This window comes from Echiichthys vipera (genome assembly GCF_963691815.1).
Source record: "Echiichthys vipera genome assembly, chromosome: 15".
In the NCBI taxonomy this organism is placed as follows: domain Eukaryota; kingdom Metazoa; phylum Chordata; class Actinopteri; order Perciformes; family Trachinidae; genus Echiichthys; species Echiichthys vipera.
The window spans coordinates 19,605,863-19,623,585 of record NC_139840.1 but is presented as its reverse complement, the minus strand read 5'-3'; the positions used below and the strand labels follow the sequence as shown (position 1 = coordinate 19,623,585).

The 17,723-nt window shown below is 38.3% G+C and overlaps 1 protein-coding gene across 1 annotated transcript; it reads left to right on the top strand.

The window, feature by feature from the left end:
• Positions 1–2,425: 2,425 nt before the first annotated feature.
• On the top strand, positions 2,426–15,454 carry mtf2 (metal response element binding transcription factor 2). The gene is made up of 15 exons (XM_083927750.1): positions 2,426–2,607; positions 4,480–4,690; positions 5,584–5,665; positions 6,974–7,087; positions 7,396–7,496; positions 7,708–7,883; positions 8,003–8,098; positions 9,026–9,094; positions 9,520–9,643; positions 10,288–10,355; positions 11,095–11,265; positions 11,508–11,604; positions 11,806–11,864; positions 12,139–12,240; positions 13,024–15,454. Exons 1-15 carry the CDS (start codon positions 2,603–2,605, stop codon positions 13,397–13,399), a joined length of 1,851 nt encoding a protein of 616 aa, XP_083783876.1. The 5' UTR covers positions 2,426–2,602; the 3' UTR covers positions 13,400–15,454.
• The last annotated feature ends 2,269 nt before the right edge of the window (positions 15,455–17,723 follow it).

Sequence of the window (17,723 nt, the reverse complement as noted above, 5' to 3'; positions counted from 1 at the left end):
CACAGAAATAGATCATCTCAATACGTGGACCTGGCTGTGGGAGATCATCCAAAAGACACAGGAGAGAGAGAGAGAGGGAGAGAAAGAGAGAGAAAGAGCGTCTTCCGTCCCGTTTTATTGAATTACTGCATGTTATTACCAGGTCTCAGCCCGGCTGTGATCTGCGGCTCCCGGGCTGTCGTTGTCCTGTCTTCTCCGTGTGAATCGCTGTGATATTCTGCTCTTTGCCTGCTGCCTCTGCTCTTTGCAGTAGCTGCTGATTTCCAAGCAAAGCGACATACCTCAAGCTGGGGGGAAAAAACGTACGCTTACTGCGCAGGCGCAACTCGTTCGTCTACAAAATAAGACGTTTATTTTATTAAAGTTTTTAGTTTGTCAAACCAAAATTGACGATATATGTGTCCGTGCTGACACGAACGGGTCATTATCAGTGTTATGTGGTTGCTAAACTCTGAAGCTATGACCGGGTCAAGCTCGCAGTAATGAGGAAAACACACATCCGCTACGTCTTTCACAATAAAAGCCTTATTTGTCTTTATTTTTTTTAAACTATCCCAAATATTCAGCAGATGAAAGTTACATAATTCATTTAATGGGTATCTTAGCAACATACTATAGACCTTTTCAAATATGTAAACATAAACATTCTAAATGTGCCCTAGTTTATTTCCTGTTGCAGTGTGAATTACATCAGCGGACCGGAAATAAACAAGGACTAAGGCTGTTGCCTAGCAATGGAATTCCGTTGAAAGGTATACATCCATAAAATTATTTACAAACTATACCCTTCTTTTATATTTTTAAATATTCAGATTTAAAATCATATTTGACCTCTAGGAAAAACTTAAAACTCAAAGTAATAAATTGGCAAAAAACTATCAGATTATTAAGGCGTTCATACGTTTTTGGTTTTGTTATTATTGTCGTTCCCTTTTCTGTGTTTTACTGTCTTTGTACATTTTCATTTATGGTATTATCATTATTCCTACATATCGGTAACTCTGGAACATTTAAGAAAAGTAGTTTATACAAAAAAAAAACGATTTTTCTTTAAATGGTAGCCCAGTTTAAGTGGAGCTTTGGCGACAGTGCATGGTGCCACAACTGTCTTCATCTTGGCATGGGAATCATTTTAGGAAAAATTAAGGAACTGTTGTAATTATATATCCTATATATTTTTATTTTTTTCAAATAGTATTTATTTATAATAGAGAACCAAGAGGTTTCACTTTTTTGCCTTCTTAGTTTTTGTCTTTACTGATTTTTTTTGTCTGTATTTTTATGTTTTTCATGATTGTTGTAACTTTGGCTGTAATAAAATTAAATGATAAATTTGATCGCAAAAAAATGGTAGCCCAATTTCCGGTCTAACATCCAAAATAAAAAAATAAATAAAAATGACCTGTTAACAGCACTGACCAGTGGCCAAGTTTATCAAACACTACCTAGGTAAACTTCTGAACACTTTAAATTAAAATGTTTGAAAGTATTTGACAAGTGAATGTACATTTGAAAAACAGTTAAAGGTTTTATATGGAGAATGAGCAGAACACAGCCATCTGGTGTCTCAAGATCGTAGTCGCAACAACAAAAAATAATTAAAAGCATGCGGGTTGCCAGGTTTGTCAGACCCGGCCCAGTAGACAACAGGAGACCGGAGTCTGTTTGAGCCTGTTTGAACCCGTCCCCTCCGGCAAATCAAACTTTAGAAACAAATATTAGAGGAGTTTGACTGACAGTTAGCGTTAGCCGTTACAGCTAAGTAAATATGAAAGTTAGCTTACAGATCAAGGAGAAACGTAGCCATTTGGGCATGTGTTTTAATGCCGTTGAACTCCTTTATCTCAGTCCATGGAGTGAACGCTCGGCCTATACTGACTCTGGTTTTTGCCCGATTGGCTGGTACAATGTAAACAGAACATCATTGTCAAACCAAACCTAAAATATGAATTCAGACTAAATATATTTACTTTATAGGAAGAACAATAATTTCATTTTGTACCCGTCAAAACACACCGTGGGTGTATTAGTTTTAAAATATATAGCTTTTAATAAAGATTTTACATATTACACATTTAACTTTTGAACACTTCAACATTTTGACAATTTGAAAGTATTTGACAAATGAATGTACATTTGAAAAACAGTTCATAAAAAAACGTCTAGCTAGCAATACAAAAAAAAAAGATCCAGTATTTTTTTTAAATATTTTTTAAATTTAATTAATTTACAAAATCCCGGCACAGGAAACATGATAATACACCATGAATTGTATGAAAACTGTAAGCTCTGCTGAGTAAATGCCCTGCCTACATTTTCAAATGTTTGAAAAAAGAAAAAGTGAACGACAACAACCAGCAGCAGTCGTTTAAACGCTTCCCATAATGCACTCCCCGACCATCAGCGGGAAACCAAAATGGCGAACGTGTTGGGGGAAAATGAACCGTTTGTTATCTTCTGAAGAAGGCACGAGCCCCGCACGTTTCCCGCGATTACATTTTGAATAATTCGAATTCCGAAGAAGCGCGGGATAAACAGCGGTCATCCTTTAGACAGTTATTTTTTGTTATACGAGTCGTTTTGTGGAAGAGGAGGTGACCGAATGAGGTATTGTTGTCATCATGTTTTCCTCCTGTGGTTGGGGGGGTGTGGGTCCGACGGTCAGCGACCTCTCCGGGGTTACCACCGCCCTGCGTGAGGGTTATTCACGCTGTAATCACCACGTCTGGCTGCTGGTGTTTGTCATATAACCATGCATTTCAATATGTAACTCATGTCAAGCTGGCTGTCTAATATTGCCCATGTTCACTTCAGTATCCGAACAAAGGGAAGCTCGGACAGACGGATAAGTGGCTAAAGGGAAATGGAAAAAAAAAAAAATACAATATCTAATTCAACTTAATGCATATAGTTTGGCAACAGAATAGAAAAAATATATGGTGTGCTATTATTTTTTTATATAAATGCGACTGAATATTACAACACATTTAATTGTCAATTGTATATGTAGATTAGTGTTAAAAAATGATTATAATCTTTGCTTTTATTTTAGTTTTCATAGGCTGAAGAAATGCTCAGAAATAATACTACTAATAATACTTTATTTATAGACAAAAAATGCAGCTTAAAGTGCTTTAAATTAAAAGCATACACATTAGATGACATGAAGAACAGCAGGCATAGCATTGAAAAGTAAAATAGTACATTAAACAGAAGAACAAACAATAAAAAACAGCAATATCACTTACAGCATGGTTGAGGCAACGTAAAATATATATAGTGCTATTTTTTTATGAATGCGACTGGCAAATATCACAACACATTTAATTGGCATTTTTATATGTAGATTTGTTTAAAATTGATTATAATCTTTGCTTCTACTTAAGTTTTCACATTGGATATGCTGTTGAAATGCTCAGCAATAATTCTTATAATAATTCTAATAAGCTTTATTTATAGAGCACCTTTTAATAGAAGAAATGCAGCTCAAAGTGCTTTACATTAAAACAGGTGCTTAAAATCCTTAAATGCTTGAATTTCAATGTGTTGAATTTGGATAAAGTGCTTGAAAATTCTTGGTATTTGCATTTCTTGCACAACAAATAGCTATAGAATAGAAGAGAATTTCTTATCCTCCTGGTGTTACAAAACACAATTTGAGTAGTTTATAACATAATACCATCTCATTTTAATGGGATAAAAATGGGATAAACTAACAATTTAGAATAAATATGTACTTTATCAAAGCTGTATGGTGCTGGAAAACCTTGAACGTGCTTGAAAAAGGTGTCTGTACCCTGATGAGAAGACAACCATGAAGAACAGCGCGTATAGCAATGACAAGTAAAATAAATAAACAATTTTAAAACAGTATTGTCTTGCAGCCATCTTACTGACAGCATGGTTGGGGTTAATTACCAATTAGCACTAATTAAAAAGTATAATTACCTGTTGTGTCTATCCACTGGAGGGGAAATGGCATGCGTTTCATTTTCAGCCATTGTTTTTGTAGGATGTTCTGTAACCACACAATGCATCTTTGTATTTTGCATTATAATTACACACACAGGACACTTTCAGTAAGGATTCATAGATATATCTGCGTATAATCCCCACTCGCTGCCATCTGTTACAAAGGAATTTCACAGATGGTCCAAATTATAGTGTTGATTGTAGGAGCCTATTATTATTATTAAGCCACAGAGGTATTACCATTGAGGGTGTTACCTTTCCTATGCTGAACAGATTGTGAAGTCTCCAGAGGCAAATTTGTGTTTAAATAATTATGCGCTGTTCCAACTTTACTTGCCTACCCAATTATTGGTTTGTTAAATGAAACGCCCAGCACAAAGTCAGCAGCGCATGGACCGGGGATTGCTGACAATCACGCAGAGATTGACATATCCCCTGAAAATGCTGTAAAGACATGATTCATCTCATACTGAGTGTAAGGCGTCTCTGTCCCTGTTGGTCTTTCAGAGACTCAGGGGTTGTGGATCACCTGTCTGTCCATCACAGAGCTCTCCCCCAGCGGCAGCAGCAGCAGCAGCAGGCCGCGTCCTTGTCCCCAACAAGCCTTTCTGGTCGGGGAGAGTATGGAGAGGACGACATGTCGGACAGGTTCACAGAGGGACAGGACGTCTTGGCCCGGTGGTCAGATGGCTTGTTCTACTTGGGGACAATCACCAAGGTTAGTGTGAGGGAAACACTCCTTTTTGTTACTAAAAAATAGCTTTTATATCACAGTACCATTAAATACTCCAGTATGCAAAACTCAGGAAACGGCTCAGTGGGATAGGACTCTAAGGTGGTCTTCAGGGGCCTGAATTTGATAGTTTTTAACCTTTTCTGACCTTTTTATTTCACCTATTTCTTACAAAACCTCAGCTGTTACTTATTATGTTTGTAATTTTTGGTCATAGGACGTATAGAGTCTAGGGGCTGTGTGGAATAACCAAATTACTTGGTATTTATTTCCTTGTTTATAAACTGTTATCCAACATAGTGTATCATGTCACAGTAGAGTGTGGGAACATTATGCATTACAAAATACAATAATCATTTCAAAAGTCGTGAAACCCCCTTGACACAAAACATTTGATCTCTTACTGAACTAGTGTGAAGATGTGGGTTCAGATATTTAGACTTTAAGGCCTAGTCCACACCAACACAGGTATTATTGAAACCAAAATTATACGGCCCCCGGTTAAAAAAAGATTCCCATCCACACCACCGGCATGAAACCGCAAAATCCGCCTCCGTCAGCTGGTCACGTCTTGAGTGCTGGATACAACTTACTGTTTACCGTCGCACAAGTGTGACGTCAGACAATCTCGACAAGAAATTGCGGTTTTCCTCGGTTTTCCTGTCCACACATGACGGACTTTTCGATAAAGTTCACCCTAGACTCCGATTACAAAAAAACTCCAGTTTTAGGAGCCCACCACTACGGTTACGTGTGGATGAAAGGCCAAACTGTTCAGAGAAACACACGGTTTCAAAAATACCCACATTCGCATGGAAGGCCTTTTCAGTGTGGTGTTTAGGTAGAAGAAATGCATTTGTTTTTGTTTTCTCCTTCAGATAGATCGGGACAAGCAGCGATGCTTTGTGGTTTTTGAGGATCGGTCAAAGTCTTGGGTTCTGTGGAAAGATATTCAGACAGGTAAATGCTCTTTAACCTCAATATTTACAGGTTCATGAAATATTTGCATGTTAACTGTTGAATAAAAATGCACTCCTTGATAATTTGTATATGCTATTTTATTGCCTGAAAGTTTAATAATGACATTGTGTGAATTCTTGGATTAGTGTTTTGTTGGCCACACCCCGGCCTGCTTTCTTCTGCCACACTTATCTCCCTCCTCTTGTTGCCGGCAGTTAACTGTCCACATTGTCTGGCATCAGTACAGCACAAGTACGCTGCCCACATGTGAAGATGAGCATAAGGGGAAATACACAGAGAGACTGGTGTCCATCCACTTTCATATCGGTCAATTAAAATGCAAATATGACTCAGATTTGTATTATACTAAGAAACAAATCTCACATATTTTGACAAATATCCAACACTTGTTTGTGGATTTATTTTTGATCTCAGCTAATTTTAAAGTGGGCGAACTCACATGTTGCTGCACAGATGTACAGTATATATACACGTGTTGTAGTGCTGATAAAAGAGTTATCAGTTCAAAGCCTTGTTTTCTGTGCTGACCTCAAGTGGTTGAAGTTCTTCCTTTTCTTTAGTGATGTAGAAATGTATTTTCACTGTGTGGTGTGGTTACAGGTAAAACAGACCAACAATGTTGTTTTTTAGATCTGTTAAAGATGTACACTGTAAGATTTCCATATATTTACTTGCCTTTTAAGTTAATATCTATCAAATAGTGAGTTAAAACAATGGTGATTGATCATATGACCCACTAATGAAAGAGCTTCTACTTGCCTTTTTTGGCGAGTATTACAATATACGTGTCTATGGTGACATGCCCTCCCTAGATGTAAATAAGCTGTCATGTTAGTGACGCTGACAGAGGTTGGTGTGTTGGCCCAGAACGTCACCAATAGTTATGCTGCGTTCACTTGTAATCGGAATTTCCATCTTCTGAGCCAGGTTGCAGTCAGGGTAGAAGTATAATATTAATGTGTGTGTGTGGATTTAAGAGGGTAGCGTATATGTTTCAATAAAGTTTACTAAAGAGCAAAACAATTGCATCAACAAGCAAATTACATCTTACCGCCACAGTGGCCACTAGAAGCAACATATCTCAAATCTTATTGGGTACAACTTAAACCCTTATTACTATGGGGGGTCTTTTCTGAAACCGTGTCCTGATTAATCAAGATAATCTACATTTAGAACTACTTCCAATAAAAAACGAGTGCTGTAGTGTATAAGTCCTAAAGCCTTTTTGTTGCAGACTTAAAACACCATTTGAGTTCCTCTGTCACAGATTGCTTCTATCAATTTCAGGGGATGAAGAAGATGATGATGACGATGAGGACGATGACATTGTGTGCTCTATATGCCAGGATGAGACTTCAGATGAACCCAACGAAATTGTCATTTGTGACAAGTGTGGACAAGGTACTGTTCATTGTCTGTGATGCTGCCACACTTAACATCAAACAAAGCAGTTAGTGCGGTTCTTTTATGGTGTCCTTTTTTTGGCAGTTTTTCAAGCCTTTAGTATATAGGGCAGACAGGAAATGGGGTAAGAAGGGGAGATATGCAGCAAAGGGTCAGAGTTGAACCCACGACTGCAGCCTCTTTACATGGGGCGACTGCTTTAACCACTCAGGCACTGGCCGCCCCTCTCCTTTTTTTTTAATTTACGCCAAATGTTCTTACTTATCCATTATCAGCTGCATTTAAATGTGTCCATTATCTTTTAGGCTACCATCAGCTGTGCCACTCCCCCATCATCGATGCCTCTGTCATCGACTCTGATGACAAGTGGCTCTGCTCACAGTGTGAGCTCACTTCTATACCTAAGGTACAGCTTTTGTTTTGAGTATGCACACATCAGGAAACCATTCAGTTAGTATTTACATGTTTTTGAGACTCATTATTTTCTCTGCTTTAACAAAATGGAGATAAGGGACTATAGAGATGTAGATAATCTATGGAGTAAATGGTATATATATATATATGTGTGTAGATAGTTTAGTGTAGAGGTAAACATGCTATTTGTCTGTGGTTTACAGAGGAGGGGTGCACAGATGAGGAGGGCGTCTGCTAAAGCCTTTCTACAGCAGCAGGAGCAGGAGCAGCATATGGGGCTGCACCTGTCCCTCCCATACGATCTGGAAGAACTGGTTTGGGATCAGAGCCACAAGACGAACATCCAGCAGTGCTACTGCTACTGCGGAGGTCCAGGAGAGTGAGTTACACATTACATACTTTAAAGAACACACTAAAGAATCTTCTTTTAAAAAAAATATATAAACGGTTGCTTATCCTACAGCTAACCACTCTCTGTCTCTTGCTCTTTCCTTGAAGTTGGTACCTGAAGATGCTGCAGTGTAACGGGTGTCAGCAGTGGTTCCATGAGGCTTGTCTCCGTTGCTTACAGATGCCCATGCTCTACGGAGATAGGTGTGTGCGTGCGTGTGTGGCAGAGGTCTGATAAAATTCTTTTGACACCTTAAATATCCAGTCAACAGTTAAACCACCATTCGATATTAGTGTGTGTACCTGGCCCCCAGGAAGAGCGCCCACACTATGAAGCCAGTTTGACTTGACAAAGTGGCCAAACAGTGAAATTGCGACGCTCTCTGGCCCCAAATAATTTTTACCCATTTTACATACATGGCGAAAGAGACATCTGTTATTCAGTGGATATGTTGTTTTTCCGAGCGTCACAACCTCCACAAAATGACTAGTTTAACTTTCAGAATTTGATTCATTTGGTCCGATAACATTTCAAAATCTAGAATCTAGAATCTAAATCTAGAAAAGTCTCACGATTAAATAATTGAATTTTGATGACTTACTTGCTCATGCTATTCACAGCACGTATTGTGTGCAGTGCCCGTCACTGCCCCCACGATTTCCGGGGGTACTGCAACTACTGATTGGTCTGTATTTGTATCCGCAAACTTGTAGAAATACGGACAAAATGTACGCAGAGTACAGACAGAAGGCTCCATCCGTATCTGTATTTGTATATAATGTAGAGCATAAATGAGCCTTAATGCAGAAATAATGCAGATCTGGATATTTTTAGACGCTGCAGTTGAACTTTTTTTGTTTCACGTGCCACTTAGCAACTTCAACTGAACGGGGCTCCACCTCAAACGCTGTATCCAGTTCTCTTTATACATCCATGTTGAAAAGTATATGAAACTGCAGCTAATAGTACTTTTGCCTCGTGCTACGATACAAGTTTTTACTGGTGAAACAAACCTTATTAAAGCAAACAACTTGAAAAAAAGTGAATGATGTTTTAGACAATATCCTGTGGTCACTGAATCATTTTGCAGCATAATAAGGGGACATTTTTTTCTGTTTGTGTAACTTTAGGTTTTATCTGTTTATTTGTTCCGTTTGCAACGGTGGACCAGAGTACCTCAGCCGACTGCCTCTCAGGTGGTAAGTAACTCGATGTGTGCGTTTAGAAAGTCTACCTTTTAAACCGTATAGAGTTTAGGGGTGTGACAAGTCTCCAAAATTACGATAGACTTTCGTCTTCAAGGTCACAATTCAATTTCACTGACTGCTATGCCATTGTTAGACTATGGGGTCTTGATTCATAAAGATCAAGATCAAGCCTGCTTTTGATTCCGATAATTAAAAATTGAAGGCTCGAAGTGCTTTTCTAGACACAGTGCCCTAATAATAGTAATAACGTTCGTCTTTCACGTCTCTTGTTATTTCTGTTTTTTTTTTTATACTAGCTGTGCCACTGTGCCTTATCACCATCATCTCTAGTCCTGCAACATATTTGTCTTTTTTTTTATGATATTATTTTGTAACCAAACAAATTAAAGAAAGCAGCGTTTCCTCAAATGTTTCAGGGAGGACGTCACTCACCTGAGCCTGTACAACTTGAGTGTTATCCACAATAGGAAGTACTTTGACTCTGAGATGGACCTGATGTCTTACATCAATGATAACTGGGAGCTGCTGCAGCTGGGGGAGGTAAGGACTCTACTTAAAAGTGCAGTCGGCAATATCATAGTCACTAAAACCGACACTATGCTCCGATAGAACAACATAATTCATCCGGTTTTAGAAAATAAAACAAAACGTGCCTCTACGTGCACCTAGACCCTGTTGTTTGTTTTGTGAGAGTTGTAAACATTCAAAATTCGAGTCAACTTGATCTGCCAGACTTGCCGACTGCAGCTTTAACAAGTTACATGTGACTTTTCACTAACTTTTTCTTCTTTTTTTAGTAATGCACCATTGTCTAATTCTGAACACACACACACACACACACACACACTCTCTTATGTTATATGGAAAGTTTCTTTTTGAGTTTTCCACTGAACATGTTGGTATTTTTGTAGCTTTGTTTTTTATTTTAATATCAAAGAGTGTGTTTTGGAATCTGCTGTTTCCAGACGATGTTTAATGCATCAATGCATCTCAAGTTGACTGAACACTAGAAAAACACTTTGATAGATTCTCCCAAAGGGTTAGTTATTATTAAATTATCCCTGGATGCCTAATTAAGTCTTGAAACCATATGGTGTTGATTTTCTGATTTACCTTTTTTCTTTTTCTTTTTTTTTCTTGTACCCTGTCTTTCCTGTTTGACCTCTCCTCCCTGGTGTCTGCAGCTCGCCAACACTGCAAGATCGGAGCGATATGAAAATGTTCTTGAAGCGTTAAACAACAACAGCCGCACGTAAGTCATTCTTACTTGACTCAACTGGGTAATTGATACGAATAATGGCACTTAAAAAAATGTTGCTTAAATGTGAATGTAATGTATGAAGAACCAGTTGAGGCAGAAGCAAAAAAAACAGCTTAGAGTTCATATAAAATAGTCAGGATTCCCACGGGCATGAAATCATAGTTAATTAACCTTATTATGATTATTTGTTTGCTCATGAATAATTTCTTCCTTCAGCATAAGCAGGGAAAGTGCACTTGAAGTGAGTAAAGCAATTAACAGAGTCCTCTCTCTCATTCGATTTGAGCATGAGTTATATCAAACTACTCAGGGGTTAAATGACATATGAATAATGGCAGTTAAAACCGTGTTAAATGTGAACTTAATGCAGTAAGTACCAGCTGAGGCAGAGGCAGGCAAATAGGTAAGGGCTCATAGTCAGGATTCCTATGGTCATGAAATTACTGGAAGCAGCTTGACATTAAAAACAAAGTATTTTCCATGCCTGGGGGTTGTGTGGAAAAAGGCGTCTATAGTGGATCCTCTTATTTTGGTGAATTCTTGGAGTAGAAAATATGTTTGAAGTTATTAAGGAAAGTTTTGCCCATGCGTCTACACTTGATCTCAGGGACAGCTGTGGATGGACGTGCGAGGTCAACGTGCGTGATAATGTTCAGACCAAGACTACCGCTTTGGATAGTTAATGTTGATGGTAGCCTGTCGTTACCCATTTTCCTTCTCTCTCTTCCAGGTTCATGTCGGGGAAGGAGGTAAAGAAAAAGAAACACTTGTTTGGGCTCAGAATCCGTTTGCCTCCTGCTCTCCCCAACTCTGATGAACCGACCAGCAGAGGGACGGAGGGGCCTGCACAGGAGCTCACCAACAAGGGATGCAAGTCCACCAAGGCCCTAACTGGCATGAGGTAGGATGTGAAACCAACATTTGAAGTTGTGAAGTTAAATCCGGGTGGGACATTTCCCTCATCCTTTGTAATTGAATTTGAACTGTCTGTGATGGAGTGAAGGCGTAAAATGAGAAAAAGTGATAGCAACATGCGAAAAAGCAGTGTTTTGATGCATGTGTGACTGCTTAACAGTTATATTATTAATGCACAACTCGTCATGTTACTTGTGAAACTGTTAAATGTTGTTATTGTTGCTCTAGAGCTTGCGGTACTTTAACCAATGGCACCGAGAAGAAGAAGAAAAAGAGGAAGCAGGGCGTACGTTCTCAACCACAACACCGTGAACTCTTTTCACAGGTGAGTGTGAGTGTGTGTGTGTATTTGTATGTATATTTTAGTGGGTGTGAGCTGGGTGGGTGTGTACATAGTTGAGAGGGGTGGATATTTTTTCATTTTTCTGTATAGGTCTGAACTCACGTGCACAAACTCTGTTTTCTGGGTATATTGAGAAACTTTTAAATAAAAGGAAATCAACTATTTTTTTCTTGTCTTTGGCAGGAAGTAAGAAAGCCTCAACCACTGGAGCCCCACACATTGGATCACTTAACCTCTATCAAGTAAGTGAGCGACTGTGGTGCAGAATTTGTATTCATGTGGTTGTGAGGCTACCATACTATTAGGGATGCAACTAACTGTTTTCATTTTCAGTAAGTCCCATTAGCCCATGATGACGACGCCTTCAATGTGCTTGTTTTGTCCTAAAACTTTAATTCATTCATTCATTTAATCTCAGTTGACAGCTCTAACTTTCAGCTTCATTCTCACTTTCTGTGTATATATATTTTTAATCCCCATGTCTCGTTTTTCTTTTTACCTTCCCCACAACACCAGGAGTGAGAGGTCTCTGCTGTCTTCAAGAGCCTCAGATGTGGAATCCATAGGAGCCCTGAGCACCACAGAATCTACCTCAACTAGCATTTCAAGACAGTCTAGGTATGCCAGCTATGCAACTGCAACATGAAAAAATGAAACACGGGCACTTAACTGCCTAGGAGTTTGTTTTGTTTGATCATTTCCTAAAACAGACTTCAGTCTCTCTCTCTTTTCTTTTTCTCTCTCTTCTTGAAATGAAGCTGCCATCACGTGCTGTCGAAAATGTTGAGGTTATCAAGATCTGACAAAAATATAACGTTCAAAAGACAACAATAGGGCCTCATACCAACGGGCTGTTTAATTGACACTCCCACTGCCACACAACCCTGCCTTTCTCTGCTCACTACACATTTCTTTAAGCATTATATTGTTGAAACAGAGCAGCTAATATTTGTACAGAGAGCAACAAGTTAAACATGAACATAAAACTTGCTGCAGATGTTCATGTTCCTCTGTTTTGTCTCTGCCACCCAATCGAGTCATCGTTGGCCCAGTCCTTTATTACTAACTACCTTCAAAATTATTTTCCCACATCCCCATGAGCCTCAGCTGTATTTTGTGTTCAGTGCTGATTAGCAAATATTAGCATGCTAACATGCTACACTGAGATTTTGAACATGTTGAACATTACCTGCTTGATATCAGTATGCAGGCGTTGTCACTGTGTGCATTTTAACATGTTGATGTTAGTATTTATCTCAAATTACTGCTGTGCCGAGTGCAGCCGCTGAAGACTCCTATTCTTGTTTTCTTTAATTCCCCTTTGTATACTTGTTTGTGTTATTGCCCTCAGAACTAACATTGTTTTATTTACTTCCTCTTTTCCTGTCAAACATCCTCTAGCCTCTGTAGCTCCAGCAAGACACGCACGGCAGCCTGCATCATGCCTGTTTCCGCTCCACCCTTAAAAAGAAAACGTGGACGGCCACGGCGGGCCCTGCAGACCCCCAACCCAGAGATCCCCCCTCCTAGCCATGCAGACCCAAACCTCTCAGCTGCGGAGATGCTGAGCCCGCTCCCAGGGCTTCACTCCACAGACATAGTTCACGGCATGGACCCCAACAGCCAGCTCTCCCACCTTAAGAGCTCCATCAGCGGCTATTTCGGAGCAGCAGGGCGGCTGGCTTGCGGGGAAAAGTACAAAGTCCTGGCACGACGGGTCACCCTTGACGGCAAGGTGCAGTACCTGGTGGAGTGGGAGGGAGTCACTGCTTCCTAGACTTGCCATTGTGGTCATCAGTTCTTACTCTTAACCAGCACCTGCAAGAGGTTCATGGCTGTGCTAAGGACATGCGTACACAGCCTGTATTCAGAGCATTAATTGATATATGCCTTTGTTTAGTTTAGACAGGAGCAAGTTTTGCCCGTTAACATTACTGCAAAGCCTACTGGTTCAGTGCACATTTAAACAAGTCTCTTCCAGATGTGTTTAAAGATTACAATTAAATTGATAATGATGAGGCATTGTCATTAAACCACGCCATATGTATAATGATACCCCCACTTATTCAGGGGAAAGTAATTGATCAGTGCACTGCACCTTTAGGCTTCTAGTAAATCGTTATTGTACTTAATTTTTAATCCAGTGATATGCTTTTGATTTCCAGACCGGTTAAGTATGTAACTATCTGGGAGGATAAGAGAACGAGGGGACACTTTGGTAAAAGATTATTCATTCATTTCACTACTACAACAGGGTTTAAACTTCTCAGGCACCACGCTTGATTTCAGGCATAGAGCAATTTTAAGTTAATATAACATTTAATTCAATGCATTGAACACAATTCCTCCTGGAAAACTTTTCAGGCTCACAAATAATTTCTTGTTTTAACCTTTAATTACGTGGGTTTTTTTGTCCAATTTGGTGTCTTCTCCTTCTCTGGTCCCAGCTACGCGTACCTCTTGTTGCCTTGGGCAGACGTAGCCTTCAGTTGTGTTTTTGGAAAGAGTGCTCGTCTGTGAGCAGTACAAAAGCGAAGTGCTGCTGCAAATGTTTTATTTTCTTTAGAATTATACTACATTTATTATTAACTTTTTACCCCCATTTCATATGCCTTTTTTTCTGTTCAGCATTTTCTTCTATTATAAATTATGGATTGCACATATCAAATTATATGTTAGGCTATCATCTCATTTTGAACAGATCATTTTAGGTATTCAGCTCCTGCATGGTAGCATTTTCTCCCATGGTAAAGTTCTTTTAAAACCCTTTTTATGTTGGTTTCTGAGAGACAATATCCTCTGTGACGTGAGTAATTTCATTGTATAAATACTCAGAAACCAAAACCCAAGAGGACATTTAGTAAATTGTGTCCATTCTAAAAGAAAAAACATTTTGTTCTCATAGTTTTTGAAGAAGCTCCACCGCCTCAGTCTAAATGCATAACCTTTAAAACATTTTGATTTGAAACAAAGTTAAATGAATTGTTGAATGAAATATTTAAGGGCCTATTTAGTTTTACTTTGTTTAATAGTTATTAAAAAAAGATGAATACTGTATACCCGGTTCCTTTACTTAGATATTTTTTTGTGCTGCCTATGCAAGTTGGTCCTTGATAAATGTGTTCAATCATATAATTGGACCATACGGCTTGACAAAGGGGAGCTTCTGCATCATTATTATTGTTATTATGATGATTTGACTTGGTCATTAAATTGTTTGACAGGTGCAGAAACGCACTTGGATCTTTGCTTTTAGAGCCAAGTTCCCCTTGTAGTCTACACACTCAGGATAAGCCCCAAAACTTCACTGTATTGCATAGACCTCGCAGGAGGTTTAAGTATAAGTTATTCACAGTGTTGTTGGTCAGTATTTTTATATCCGGTCCTCTATTTGTCACATACTTGGACTGTATGTATGTATGTTGTTTTTTTTTGTTTGTTTTTTCTATGAGCAAAATCATTTGTAGTCCATTTTTACTGCTACATGTGCTTCTTTAATCTGAGTCAGAAAACAATCACTGGAAAATTAATTTGCTGTATGTCTTTGCATGAGGTAAATATTCAGTTAGTTCGGCTCTCTCTTATTTGAGATGTTTCTATTTTTTTGTTAAAATGGACAGAGCTTTTTGACATTGATACCTCTTCATTGTACGGATGTCGTCGGTGGATTTGAAGCTTCTCTCCTCAGCCAGTATCACAGCCTACATGTTACTACCACCGGCTTCCAGCAGGCTTCTGTAGCCAAAGAACATACATGTAACGTCTGCTTTGTCTCTTGAGATTCTTCTTATGACTTGTTTATACAACATTATATAGGTTGACGTGTTACTTCTGAACCTTTTTAGTTAAAATCATAAATAAAAGCCGATATTTTGAGTCGATGTGTTTTGTTATTCAGTATTTAACATCCTTTATCCAGACGCATTTTAAAGTATCAGTGTTCCCAAGTGTACTGGAAAGCCTGGAAAATTAAGAGATTAGTGTTCCAGTCATGGAAACACCTGGAAATGGATTAAAATAACCATCAGTGTTGCTCTCTTCTCTCGCGTTCTGATACAACTGATTCTTTTTTAGCATCTAAGCTAACCTCTAGAAGCCATCAGTCATTGTTTTGAACGAGCAGTCGCTTTGTGTTGTCATCCCCCCTCCTACCTCAACTGCCAGTAGCTCCTCAGGACGCCGATTTGCCAAAACACAAGCGCATTACTTGAAGCCTGACGAGATAGATTTTCACTTGTGAACGTGATTCTCACATCTCGTGTTGTTGCAAGAATATGGCAGCTCAATGAGGCCTCAATACTCGGCCTATCGGTAAATTATATGATTTGTGAGCAAATCTTGTCCTGTATTTTCAAGAGAAAACTTTAAACAGGTAAAAACACCTTGTGAGACCGTCCTAATCTTGTGAACTCAAATGTATTTTACCCTCAGGTCAGTCTGGTTACGTGACACGGAGAAAATTTGGAGCTGTTTGCCAAGCGAACGTCCAATCGTAGTCTACCAAGTAACCGGAAGAGACGCATTCAAATCCGACCTGATCTAGACACGTTTTCAGACAGCGGTAGCCCTAATTCTGTAAGCCGCTCGCTGACACTTTTTTCTCTTGGATGCTTCTGTTGGAATATGGACCGGGCACCTGAAACTGTGCCTTTTATCCGTAAATTTGCTTTACACACACGGCAAATCTCTTTTACTGACATGTTATTTGCTTTCTGAGCTTTGCCTCAACGCTCTATCAGTATGTCATATGCTTCATTGATCTGATTGGTCGATTTATTCCGATAGACAGATGGTTTATCCAATCAAAAGCCAGTATTTTCGGCCCTTCCCAAAAGATCTCCAAACAAGAGTTCCCAGAAGGATATGCTGAGCAAATGCGAGTCAGATTAAAAAATACCCTGTAATGATTAATATTTATGTCAACATGGTATAAACACGAAAAAAGTTGGGGGAAATAGTGTGAAAAGAGGCTTGAAGCACATTTACTGTTCTCCATTGCGAAATTCCCACCACTGCCACACGATGACAGGATGGGTTCCTCAGGTATGTGATGTAAGAAACCACGGCTGTTTGAATCTGGAATTTGGAGGATACACCACAGTTTAAAGGCAGAAATCCTCAGCCATGGCGGTGACTGCTCATTTCTATCATGATATAAAAATGAATATATTAAAAGAATACTATATATACACATGTTAACCAGGTTAAACACTTGAATTTCCCTGTTTCAGCTGTATGGATGACTAAACATGAATTAAGTCTCAATAAATAAATAAATGCATAAATAAATTCATACAGGCATAAATAAATAAATGTATGCATTCATACATTTATGTTAATTTATTCCTGTATTAAAACATTTATGCATTTATTTATTAATAAATTAGTTTATGCATTTGTCTATTACTGTATTTATATATTTATACATTTATTCATGCACCTATGTATTTAAGATTTTATTTCAGCATTTTTTTAATCTATTTATTTATTCATGTATTTATTTATACATTTATTTATGCAGTACTTTATTAATAAATTAATTTATGCAATTGTTTATTACTTTATCTGTATATATATACAAGTATTCATGCATCTATGTATTAAATAATTTATTTCAGCATTTTTTTATGTATTTATTTACTGGTGTATATATTTATACATGTATTTATTTATTAATACATTCATTTAATAATTTGTTTATTAATCTACGTATATATTTATTCATTTATCCGTGTATTTGTGTATTGAATAATTTATTTCAGCCTGTTTTAATTTATTCGTGTATTTATTTATAAATGTATTTATGTATTTATTTATTAATACTTAAGTCATGTGTAGCCTCCATTCAGCCGTTGTAAATTTGACAGTTCCAGTGCACGCGCCATTCTTCGCGGCTCGCTGTCAATGACAACCCTCTCCACCAATCACATCACACGTAGCTTCGGTTTATCCAATCACAAAACGCGTTGTTCAGATATGGGCGGAGCCTAAAAATACAAATCCTTTCCGACTACACTGGGAAACCTTTAAAGTTGTTTGTAAGTGGAGTAATTAATATGCTTTAAAAGCGCCAAGACAAAACATTTAATATTAAATTCAAA

What these genes read in the sequence shown, in the direction of transcription:
- mtf2 (XM_083927750.1), top strand. An exon ending in TACTGCGGAGGTCCAGGAGA is followed by an intron (nt 7,884 to 8,002) that starts GTGAGTTACACA and finishes CTTTCCTTGAAG; the next exon opens with TTGGTACCTGAAGATGCTGC. An exon ending in AAGGCCCTAACTGGCATGAG is followed by an intron (nt 11,266 to 11,507) that starts GTAGGATGTGAA and finishes TTGTTGCTCTAG; the next exon opens with AGCTTGCGGTACTTTAACCA.